A 12862-nucleotide genomic window follows, 5' to 3' on the forward strand; every position below is an offset into this window, starting at 1 on the left:
GCGGTCATAATAATCTGGCCACTAAGTGTATCAATATCTATATCTATATCTATATCTATATCTATATCTATATCTATCTATAGAGAGAGAGAGCACGCTATGGTTGTAACATCCACAATGACCGGAGCTCAACCAAATGCCAGGCTGCACGTGCAGCAGGCAAGCAGGCTGAACTGCTGACGAGAGAGAGAGAGAGAGAGAGAGAGAGAGAGGGGCAAGGCTAATCAGCACCAGCAGCCAAGCCTCCTTCTCTCTTCCAGAGGTCAGCAGTTCAGCCCGCTCACCAGCAGCCTGGGGTGGCTGCTGATCAGCCCCACCTCTATGATCAGGCCTGGAGATAGGCCTAGAGATGCTGATTGGCATAAAAACCAACCAATCAGAACCAAATCTTGGTGAATTGTGAGGAGCCAATGGCTGCCTAGGAGGTGGAGTTTTGACAGTGACTGGCATAGAAGCCAACCAATCAGATCCAAATCTGGATGAACTGAGAAAGCAGAACCTAAAGTGGGGCCTGAGGAGGGGTTTTAAGGGCAACAGCTGGTTGGTGTAAGGTGTAAGAAAGAGTTTCAATTTTTTAATGACTGGTCGGCTTTTCCCCCAGTTAAGCAATCCTATCCTATATAATCTGTCTATACTAATAAAAGGGTATTATGCTAATTAGACTGGGTCAACCGGCCATCTTCCAGACGTCTGACTTCCTTCAGGACAAAGCCATTGTGGTGGGGGCCAAGGCAGAGGAAGTTAGGGGTGATCAGGCCTGCAAGGGAGGGCAGATGGGGGCGAGATCAGGCCAGCAGAGGCAGGCACTTGGGGGCAAGATCAGGCCGGCAGGGGAGGGCAGTTAGGGGTGACCAGGCAGGCAGGCAAGCAAGTGGTTAGGAGTCAGTCATCCCAGATTGCGAGAGGGATGTCAGACTGTCGGTTTAGGCCCTATCCTAAACCTGCAGTCGGACATCCCCTGAGAGGTCCCAGATTGGACAGGGTGCAGGTTGGGCTAGGGAAACCCCCCCCCTCCCCCCCTGTGCATGAATTTCATGCACTGGGCCTCCAGTTTCCTTATTATCCTTTGTATTTTTGTGGTGTCAGTTGTTACTTCACTGCTTTTGTTTCTGATTTTATTTATTTGGGCCCTCTCTCTTTGTTTTTTGGTGAATATGTCTAAAGGTTCATCAATCTCATTTTTCTTTTCAAAGAACCAGCTCTTGGTTTCATTGATTTTTTGTAGTATTTTCAGTCTTTGCCATTTATTTCTGCTCTGATCTTTATTATTTCCTCCCTTCTAGTCACTCTGGGTTTTTCTTGTTATTTTTCTAATTCTTTAAATTGTAGGCTTAAATAGTTTATTCTAAATTTGTTTGTTTTGTTTTTTAAAGTAGGCCTGTAGTGCTATGAACTTCCCTCTCAGGACTGCTTTTGCTGTGTTCCAGAGATTTGGGGTAGTTGTATGTTCATTTTAATTTGTCTCCAGGAAGTTTTTTACGTCTTTCTTGAGCTCATTGGTAACCCATTCATTGTTTAATAACTTTTTATTTATCCTCCATGTGTTTGATTGTTTTGGGGTATTTTTACTGTAGTTTGTTTCTAATTTCATGCCATTGTGATCTGAGAAGATGCTTGATATGATTTCAATCTTCTTGACCTTGTAAAGACTTGTTTTGTGTCCTAACATGTGGTCTATTTTTAGACTGGTGTGCACCTGAAACAAATGTATATTCTGTAGTTTTGGGGTGGAATATTCTGTAAATGTCAATTAAATCCATCTGATCTAGTGTGTCATTTAGAGTCACCATTCAGAATCCTATTCCTTCTCAGCCTCTCCTTTCTCATCCTGCTTTCCACTCTCTCTCCCAGGTTTCAGCTAAGGGAATTCCCTTCATTAACCCCTCATATAAGGAATTCCAGCTCTGGCTCTGCTTCTCAAGAACCTGGCAATTCACCACCTTAGAATATAATGTACATTTAGTTCTAGTTTTGGTGATAACTTACCTTGCTTGAAGGCAAATAGATGCCTTTTACTTATTTATATTTTCTCTAATAGCAAGCATAGAATTTTGCAAACAATAAGGTTTGTGAACTTCTAAGAATAAAGTTATTTGAACTAATGGCAACTACCAAACACTGTACTTTGGTAGCCTGATTAAAGAGAAGATTAGTACTTCATTTATTAAGGGTTTTCATTGCCATTTTGATCCTCCCTGGAATTGCTAGGTTGAAACTTTCTGTCAAATATTATCAAGGAAGCCCACTCAAGACCTGGTGCTTTATGTCTGACAGGGTGATCTGCAGCAGAGCATAAAACTGTCAGCACTGTTCTTCAGCTGTACTTTGAGAGTTACTCCAGGACAGCCATCCCCATCACAGAATCAAGCTCCGAGGGAAGAACCAGCCCCATTTTTGTCTGTGAGCAAGTCCCTTTCCTGAGGGGACCCAGGGATTTCTGCTGTGATTATTTAGCATATAAAGGTTCTCAGGAAATGAGTAACTCTCTCAAGTACTTCCTCTTACCTGTGGAAGTTACAGTCTTTCCCCTCCCTTGTAAACAGCAAGTACTTGATGATCAATCCTTGTACTGTCATCTGAATGCTTTGGGCACCTCCCTGCAAAGGAGAAGATGAATGATAAGGCTGGGTGCAGGGCTTCACACCTTTCAGGACTGATGTTCCAAGGGAGACCTCATGCAAGTGAATGTCATGCTCTGTTCTTCTCTGCAGCCCTTCCCTCCTGGTGTACAGCATCCCCTAGACTGAGCAAGGGACATTGTACTACACTGACCTACCCTTCTCCATGGGCTGCTGCCAAGCTGGAATCTGCAGTGATCAACTTCTTTACGGAGCACTGGCACCTGGGGATATATGCCCTCTTCCACCCTGCCTCCATGGTGCCCCTGCTTCATATTTGCACATTTGTAGGAGATAAAGAAATAGATGTCTAGCTCTTGAAATTCTGTGTGACTGGTGATCAATGACATGAATTATTGAAGTTTTGAATAAGCCAGAGAGAAGTTGCTAGATCTCCTGCCTCTAAATCCTCAGGGATGCTTAGGACTTGGGTAAAGAGCCAGGAAAATTGGAAGTTACAAGGAGGGAGAGAGAAGAAAAAGAAGTCTGAGTCTTTGTTACAACCCAGACAGTAAGTTATAATTGTAAACTTACAATCATTAAATGTTATCATTTAAGGTCAATTTTTAAATTATTGATATGTTTCTACAAGTTATTATAATGAAAATGTGTTACAGGAATGAGAATGAAAGGAAACATAGATAAGGAATATGGAATTGGGGTTTTTAAAAATTGTCACCTGCTCTTACCTTTCCCACTTCCAAAGCAAAAGCCAAGTCAGAAAAAGGCTCATGGAACCTGAAGCAGGCCTTTTTCCAATCACAGCTGAAGACATAGACCGTATTTCCAAAGAGGCTCTGCCGCAGCTTCTGAGAGGAGGGGATACAAACGGTGAGTTCAGAAGAAGATAATTCTGAGACACGTTCCTCATCAATCTTAAGTAAGGCAGTGAAACCATGGAGGTGGCCTGTCCCCTTTCTACATTTAGAGCTACACTTCTCTGCTTTAATTGTAAAGTCCTGTGCAAAAGATTCATGTTAGGTTCACTGAGGACATTTTATCCTCAAAGCTCAGTGTGCCAACCCTAAACCTATATCATCCCTATTTGATGAAAGGGTCCTTGTATCCCCTTTCATTGCTAGCCATCTCTCCTTTTACCCACACAGTACACTCCAGGCTGTGGCTCTGTCCTTGTGCTGCTGTCCCTATATTCATGACTTGCTCCAGAAAAAAAAGGAAGCCCAGCTGGTCTCTATATAAGTCAGAGGTGTGAAATTCCACAAATCAAGTGCAAAGTACCATGAACGAACAAAGGAAGGAGAGAGAACCTCTGACTGAAGTACTTGGGAAGGCTTTGGAAGAGGTGGCATTTCAACTAGGCTGGCAAATGACATCTAGCATTTATTGGGTATTTTTATGCACCAGGCACTGGGCTAAATGCTTTACATTCACTATGTTAATTTAATTCTTTGAAGTAGGTACATTATTACCCCCTTTTACAGAGAAGTATTTGCCAAAGGTCACCCAGCTAGTAGAAGCAGAGCTGGAATTTGTTCACATTCTAACACCACTGGTTGCCTCCCCAGCTTTAATCCTGTATGTGCCATTTATGACTGCCAACCAAGGAGAGGGAGCAGATGGGCACAGAGGCTGCTCTTAGAAGACACAGACTTAGTGTGTACCATGGTCAAAGAGGGCCACCAGCCCAGGACATCCGCAGCAGAGGACTGAAAGTGACAGAAAGTGGTTCCCTGCCATCAAGACTACATAGCACAGAGGAAAGGCTGATCAGTGCAGAGAAGTCCCAGTTATGCTCCTACTGACCATGTGAACTCGACAGATCGCCCAGCCGCTGTAAGATTTATTTGCTTATCCCCAAATGGGGAGAACCCCTGCTTGATTAACATGGTTATCCTTGAAAGAGAAAAGGTAAGAAAAATGGCTTTGGGACCATACTGCTGAGTAAACGGAGGGTGTTACTACCTTTGTGAAACAGCTTGTCTGTGCTGAAACATCTTATGTAGTAGGAAGAAAGCCCTAACACAGGGAAAAAGACCGGAGACTGGCAGGAATGAGGGAAAAGCTGTGTGTGAATGCAGCGATTAAGACTGTTGAGACTAAAAAGGTTTAGAATACAAATTCAATTAGAAAAATTCTGCAAGTCAAACCATCCCATCTCCTGTTTCTGTTGCAGAGTCACCATCCAGATGTACCTGGGGAGGCCTAGGACAGAGGCCTGCAGGCCTCTCAGGCCAACCCCCACTGGTTAGAGTGACAGCAAAGGTGCTTCATCTTACTGTTTATTTTACATCAAATATAATTTACAACAAGATTAACCCGAGGCATGTTCAGTGACATACATATGTTGCTCTGCTGCCTGGTAACTAGACACAATGGTAAGTGGTCTTAATAAATGACTGTTATAATCATTACTATTTAATACAGACAAATACAGTTTATAGTTTTTCTCTTTTCACTTTGTTTTCTAGGATTTGTAGTGGATACCTCTTTCCTGTTTGCTGTGATGATGATAATGATGATGATCATTAACACACACACACAACACACATACACACACACACACTCACCAGGTTTAATTTCCTTATTCCAGCTGTTTGTCCCTTGTCACTGGGCTAAGAGTTTCCTTGGGACAACCTGGTCCAGTCCAGTCCTCTTCTACCCCCCCGCCCCACCCAACATGAAGTAGAATAATTCTCTTAGAAACTCCTTCCATAAATCTTTTCATGTCTTAAAAATTACTGGCTCATCATGGAACAGAGATTGTCAGAATTAGTGCCTCTTGGCCTATCAGACCAGGCTCTTGGAGGGGTTGTGTTTGCCATGGATTTGTCCACATCTGGAGTAGTGCCTGGTACAGAGTAGCTCACAATAAGCATTTGTTGAATAATTTTTTAAAAATCTAATTCAATCCTTTCATTTTACATGTAAAGATCTTGAGGCCCAGAGCAATTAATTGGGATGCCCAAGGTTACATAATTAGTAAATGGCAGTTCCAGGACCCAAATGCAATCCTTTCAACATATACCAGTCAGGGTCCCAGCAGGAAACAGTGGCTCTCTCAAGTCAGAATAATTAACTTGAGGAAAGTTTAATACAGGAACTATTTACAAAGATGTGGGATACTTACGGGGAAACCACAATGACTAATGCAGCGGGAGGAGTGGGGGGGGAGTGGTTACCTGAACCAAGAAGGAGAGTCCAAGGGAGGGGGCTGCATTGGAGGAGGGGGATCCAACCAGCTCTGCACAACCTGACTTCATTCCCTTCCCTCTCTCCAGTCTCCCTCCAGGGTTCCCATTGAATAAACTGGACAGGAACCAGAGGAGGAGGGAGCACCACAGTCAGTCTCATAGGCAGAAAGCAGGATGCAGATCTGAAGTGGCACAAGAATGATACCCACCATCCCATGCTGAGATGCCTCTCCAGGGGATCATCCAGAGCAGTGAATTAATGAATTAAGTAAACATCTCCTGGGGCCCATCTATTGGCCAGACTTTATGCTGGGGCCACCAGGCTGTGTTTCCTGCTCCCCCAAGCTATCTCTTTGCCTGCTGCCCTCTATTCTGTATTACAGCTTCATCTATTACAGTCTCCCCAGAATATTTGCTCTCCCAGCATTACATGCGGTCCAGCCAGTGTAGTGTGATCCTGCTGGGTAGAGTTGCAAATACACCAAGGTTTGTTTATTGGCTGCCAATAAAAGAGGCTACAGGAGTGTGTTCCAGGATGGGTCCCGGAGAAGGGCCAGGTTGTGGAGGAGGATGGAAAATTGCTGTGAGGCTGGTGGAAGAGCCCAGAGGCAGGTGCACCCCTTGTCCACAAGCTCAATGGGGCCAGCAGTCTGACCAGAGTTCACTGCAGCACATCCAGCTAAGATGTTAGATTGGGGGAGGAAGAAGGCTATAATATTGGAAATAGGGGCACAAAAATGTGAGAAACAGGAGAGCTGGGGAAAGCAAGGGTACGTAGGGCCCTTCACCTACCCCTACTTCCTGAGCAGATTCCCAGCAAAGAGTGTGTGCCAATGGCAAGAAATCCCACACATGCCTACTTCAAACAGAGGGGGAAGAAGACAGCAGAATAGTGACAAAATGCATGCTTCAGGGGATGTTAGGATTCAATAGCTCTGATAATTTGCCAGGCAGCTGCACTGCCAAAACGAGTAGAATTGGCCAAGCTTCCAAACGACCTCCTGGGACACACATATTCAGAGCCTCAAGGTGTCATCTTCAAGTCCCAGGGAGTGTTTAATTAATGGGACCACAATTTAAAGGACACCCTATCATCTGGCCCATATAATGGGAATAAGTTTTTTTTGTTTTTTGTGGGGGAAAGAAAAATCGATCATTTCTACTTCTGGGACTTCCTTAATACTCCATCAATCCATTTCAGGGTATAGTGGTCCGATTCCTTTGTCTCCCAGTCTTTTCCAAAGGGAGAGAATTGCGATGGGAAAGTCGTTGGGGAGGTGTCCAATTGCATTGTGTTTGAGTTTGTGGAGAAAGGAGAGAATTCAGACCCAGACTCTCCTGCCTCCACAGAACAGAGGGAGACTGGAAGGCTCCAGAAGTATCTGTGAATGCTTTTTTCTATTTTTAAAGTTTGTATGTGTGTTTTTAAAAATAGATTGTACATTCACATGGTTCAAAATCCAGAGTAAAAGAAGGCCGCCAAGAAAGATTCCCTCACACCCGTGCCTCTGGTCCCCGTGCTCGCATGGCTCCACACTATGCACTCGTCTGGAATTTCTGCAGCATACTCAGGCAAATACCAGTAGAGAATCATAGTTTTTCTCTTTTTCACACAAAAAGTAGCCTATTCCCATATATATATAAATTTAAAGTGATATTCTCCATAAGCATTTATTTCAATATTACATTTTTTTTTTTATTAGAGGGTGTTCATTAAAAGCATTATCTTGGCCAGTAAAATACAGCTAGTTGCTCTAACTTTTGTTCCTTTAGCATAGTGTGGCCGCGTAACCACGGAGACTGGTTACACTCACAGTATGACGTATCACCTGTCTTCATTACCCAAAGGGGAGGATTCACTAGATAGACACCTAAGATACAAGTGAAGGCACCACCCAGGAGCTGGGAGGCCAGCAAGCAAAGTGTAGCATCTTATGAGAGCCTTGCTGACCTATCTTCTGTGACGTCTGGCGTTCAAGTAGAAGAGGGAAGGTGGATTGAGGTGGAAAGAATTTTGATGAGAAGGAGCAAATAGGTCTCCATTACACTTGTACTGCACATGTGACAGTGGGGCCTGTGAAAACATGCATGATCAAAAGCAATGGGGTGAGGGAGGTGAGGGTGGGGCTGGAGTCCCTAAATCTGATGTTTCATCTGGGGAGCTTAAGGAAAGGCCATATTCAGAGCAGGAAACACTGTGGTCTGTCCAGCCCCACTTCTGTGCTCAAAAAGCAGGTACAGCCCTTGCTGGGTGGCTCAGTTGGTAGGAGCATCATCCCATACACCAAAAGGTCATGGAATGATGCTTGGGGCACGTAGGGGAGGCAACCAATCCATGTTTCTCTCTCATATTGATGTCTCTCTCTCTCTCGCTCTCTCTTCCCTCTCTCTCTCCTTCCTCTCTCTCAAATCAGTAAACATATGCCTGGGTGAGGATTTTTTAAAAAACAGGTGGAGACTGTGACTCCCCCTGAAGGGGTTCCAGGCCCCCTCAATAGCCCCCCAGCAGGAGCCAAGGATGGTGCTGGCCCATGGAGCTATGAGCACAGGGCACCTGTTGCTGCTGTGTGCTCAGATGGCCAGGCTCGGCCTGGAAGTTTCTGCGCCCCTGCCCAGGTGTAGGACAGCCTGTGGTCAGGAGGGGGTGCTTCCTCCTCCTCTTGCTCTTAGGGTCCAGGGAGAGGTCTGCCCAAGGCTCTAGAATACAGTGTGAGGTTGGGGGATGAGGTGAATGTGGGAGCTACATTGGAGGGCCGTGCAATCCCCACCTCCCTTCCTCCTGCCCACGCTCGGACAGGGTCCTGTCTCACCCCTTGACATTGTCTTGCGCATTTGCAGCACTCCCCAGCCAACCTACCCTACCCTACCTTATATGGTGACTCATCTGACTTTACTCCCTCAAATTTAACGGTCAGGTCCAGGAAGTGAATAAACAGAGACTCATAATTTGGGAGGAAAAGACTGTAACGTCAGCAGTGCCCTTGAAAAATACTATAAATAAGTCATTTAAATTATATCCTCCTTCTACCAATAACAACCGTCTGTAGTCTTATCTTCATAATGCTCTCACATGACAGCAGATAAGACTCTCCAGCCCTGTTGTTTGGGGAAGATTACGTTTCATTTCATGTTTAATTGACAAGCTGTACTCACCATGGCCATTGCTAGGGAGATAGGAAAGCTGCTCAATTTTGAAGAGATGATAGAGGGCTTGGGAGTAGAACAAGGGCCACTTGATGGCAAGAGTCCTTGTCTTTTGGGCTGAGGTGTTCCTGATCCATCTTCACTCTTAGCAGCAGACACATGGCTGCCTTCATGATTCTGAGTAACATGCCACCACCAAAAACAAAGCAAACAGTGCTGTGATGACCTCTCCCCTTTTCTTTCTTTCTCTCTGAGATAATTTTTATCAGAAAATGTTGTCTCCCTTTTCAAGATGTTTGAAAATTGTGATACATAACAATAAAAGAGGCAGAAAAATGCCAGTGTCTGCGTCAAAGGGGCTTCTCCTAAGTTTTATGTGACTTGAGGTTAAATGCAACTATGGAAACCTAATTAATGCTATCAAGACCTTGACTCGAAATTATGTTTAGAGAAGAATATAAATGTCAGTGTGTTTTGTTTTGAGAGGACACCATCTTATAAATAACAAGTAACTCTTTCAAGTCTATACAAGGTATTTTTTATTATATTGTTAACTGTCCAGTAAATGAAGTCAAGTTACCTCCCTTTACTTTTCTCAGATTCCTATTCCTCAATAAGTGAGTATAATTTTCTCCTTCCTTTTTTAAAAATACATTTTTATTGATTTCAGAGAAGAAGTGAGAGGGAGAGAGAGATTGAATGATGGGAGAGAATCATTGATCAGCTGCCTCCTGCACTACTGGGGATCAAGCCTGCAACCTGAGTTTGTGCCCTTGACTGGAATTGAATCCAGGGCCCTTCAGCCCACAGGCTGATGCTCTATCCACTGAACCAAACCAGCTAGGGCAAATTTTCTTCTTTAAAAAATATTCGTGCCCCATCTTTAAGGCAAAAAATTTATTTTTATTTTTTGTGACTGATATTATGGCATTTAAATATGTTAGCATCACCTCTTCTTCCAATTTACTTAACTTCTACACTAATGTTATGAAACAAATCTGCCCTATTGGTAGCTGAAGCATGAAAGAAACTGCTTTCTTAGTTTTTCTGGATTCCTAGAGGCAAAGATGCTTTCTTATCTCAGAAATATAGCATCCAAGTCACAGGCTACTGATGGGATAAGATGCATTTTGTAAATCAAATGGAAAATCTTTACCTTTGTGCCAGGGTGTAAGGCATAACTTGGCATTTATTTATTTATTTTCTTTCAAAGATTATTTTATCATTTGAGCATTCTATTTCCCCAAATGTCAGCTATCTCCATTTAATACTTCCAGGACTAAAATACAATCACTATCTCCCTGATTCTCATTTAGGCTACAGTTAAGAGAGTAGCACAAATAAGGCTTTTGATCACAGGTTAGTTGGGGCAAGATGCTTTAGTGTTGTGGTTAAAGTATTAATAATTCAATTGTTTGATCATATCATATACTACTGAAAATCACCTTAATATTTTGTGCTGTGTTTATTCAATGATTGAATTAGTATCTAAATACTAAGTCTATTACCTTCTAACCTTTTCAGGTGACATGAAATACAAACATTTTTTATCTTACATTGTATAACAGATTTTAAAATACTTTCTTAACACCAGAATTCTGTCATCTTTCTCTCCTTTGAAAATGGTGAAGGAAAACAATTTCTTAGAAGTTGAATAAAGGTAAGTGTTTTCAAAACTGCTTTTCTTCAGGGACACTGAGCTCTTTATTCTCAGAATACAGTGTCATTTCACAAGTGTGGGAACTCTAGATTCTAATATTACTTTTTTCTAAAATAATAATCATATGGTGCTTTAATGATGAAAAATAGCTCTTAAAAGTAGAAAGAGATCTTTATGAAAAAAAGAAAGCACAAGAAAAGATATTCAGCAGGCTTTCTAGCTATATGTTTTCACATGTTAAATGCTGGTGCCTGAGTGACATTATGTGCATAGAATAAGTGGGTTTTGCTGTTAACGTGGTTGTTTGAAGAAGCAATTAGAAGAAAACACATTGGCTTTGAGAAAAGTAATTACCTGAGGAGTTGTATTATTGGTTCCCAACCTAAAGATGAAAGAGAAACATCAAGAAAATTACTCACTCTTTTCTACCCTTACATGCAAACCTCCTCAACCCAGCCTTGCTGGGAAAGCCTTTTTCTGCAAATAGCTATACCTGAAGTGTTTTAAATGTAAATTGATAATGGAGACTTTTCATGGAGCAAGCATAAAAGCTGACTACTTAAACACCTAAAATCCCTCTGGTTCTATTTCTAGAAATAGAAAAATGAGAAAACGAGAGCATCTTACCTGTGATAACTAAAGATTTCCCTCCATTTGTCAAGAAATGAAATTTTCCTAGTTACCTCCTCCAAATCCATCTCCTGGGAGCTTTGTTCCTGGTCTAGGAATGCCACAGCCATTTAGTTATATAATGTACAGAAATGGAAGAAGGAAGTAGTTAAGATGGGTGAGAGGTCTGGCAGTGGAGAGGTGTGGTGGCTGTCACAGGTGGCCAGGTGAGAACTGCTACCCCTACCTTTGACCAGCAAGGAGATCATACCACAGTTGCTGCTCTGGGCTCTCTGTGAGCCCCTGTTATCAGATCCTGATTAAACTTTCATTAGAGGTGGAATACTTTGTGTATTTTTTTTCACTGTATAGATGCCATGAATGTTTAATCCAAGACACAGATTTATAAACAAAAGGATTGCAATTACTTATCTGTATCAAAGCAACTGGGATACTTTAATTGATGAGAGATGCATGCTGGTGGAATGTGATACTACCTAGTTCTGCAGTGCCTCTAGGAAATAGTAGTGAACAGAAAATATAGCAAATAACTCTATCAACTACAGTTGTGTAATATGTAGGCCAAGGAAAACACAGGCCAACAGATATTTGATGTAGATTTTAGTACACAGAAATCTTGCACACAGTTTGTAGAAGAACTAGCTTGATTTGTTTAAGGGAGAAACAAATTGTAGTTGTAATAATAGAAATAATAAGGAAGATTGATGGTTGTGATAGTTAATTTTATGAGTCAACTGCTTAGGCTTTGGTAACCGTTTTTGGTCAAAAACCAGTCTAGTGTTACTGCAAAGGTATTTTTTACATGTTATTAACATTTAAATAGATTTTTGAATAAAGAGGATTAATCTGTATTATGTGGGTGAGCCTCATCCAATCAATTGAAAGTCTTAAGAGAAAAGACTGGGGTCCCTAAAGGAAGAAGGAAGTCTATCTCCAAACAACCTTCTGGCTGGAGCTGCAGCATCACCTCTTCCGTGGGTCTCTAGCCTGCCAGCCGGCCCTGTCTGTATATTTCAGACTTGCCAGCCTCACAATGATATGAGCCAATTTCTTAAAATAAATCTCTCTCTCCTATCTTACTGGATCTGCTTCTATGTAGCACCTTGAGTAATACAGTGGTGTTCATCAAAAACAAACTGATGCCCTAGCCAGTTTGGCTCAGTGGATAGAGCATCAGCTTGTGGACTGAAGGGTTCCGGGTTCGATTCTGAAGGGCACATGCCTGGGTTTCAGACTCAATCCCCAGTAGGGGGCATGCAGGAGGCAGCCAATCAATAATTCTTTCTCATCATTGATGTTTCTCTCTCTCTCCCTCTCCCTTTCTCTCTGAAATTAATAAAAATATATTAAAAACAAACAAACAAACAAACAAACAAAACTGGTTACCAGTAAGTATTCTTGTCTTTTCTGTCTTGGTTGAATACTAAAATTGAACCTCTACAGCAGGAGGTCATCTTATATAATAAAGAGCTAATATGTTAATTAGACTGAACAGCTGAATGACCTTCCGGACGTCCTTCTGGATGAAGCCAGGGTTGTGAGGGTCAACCAGGGCTGCGAGGGCTGGCCAGGGCTGCCAGGGCCAAACCCCTTGCACGAATTTCTTGCATCCGGCCTCTAGTTTTCTCTATAAACATTTTTGATCATGAGTTTTGTAA

The 12862-nt window shown here is 42.5% G+C and overlaps 1 protein-coding gene across 1 annotated transcript in view; it reads right to left on the minus strand.

Annotated features, from left to right (window-relative positions):
• LOC102766148 (protein FAM188B2) overlaps nucleotides 1–11314 on the minus strand; it is a 39059-nt gene extending 27745 nt beyond the window's left edge. Inside the window, exons 1-4 of the mRNA XM_015560788.1 lie at nucleotides 11258–11314; nucleotides 8924–9091; nucleotides 3308–3577; nucleotides 2506–2597 (exon numbers count right to left, since the gene is read on the minus strand). Coding sequence (XP_015416274.1) covers nucleotides 2506–2597; nucleotides 3308–3577; nucleotides 8924–9091; nucleotides 11258–11314 — 587 coding nt within the window. The remainder of the gene's footprint in view (nucleotides 1–2505; nucleotides 2598–3307; nucleotides 3578–8923; nucleotides 9092–11257) is intronic.
• Nucleotides 11315–12862: the final 1548 nt, after the last annotated feature.

The sequence above is a fragment of the Myotis davidii genome, unplaced genomic scaffold (genome assembly GCF_000327345.1).
Source record: "Myotis davidii unplaced genomic scaffold, ASM32734v1 scaffold316, whole genome shotgun sequence".
Classification (NCBI taxonomy): Eukaryota; Metazoa; Chordata; class Mammalia; order Chiroptera; family Vespertilionidae; genus Myotis; species Myotis davidii.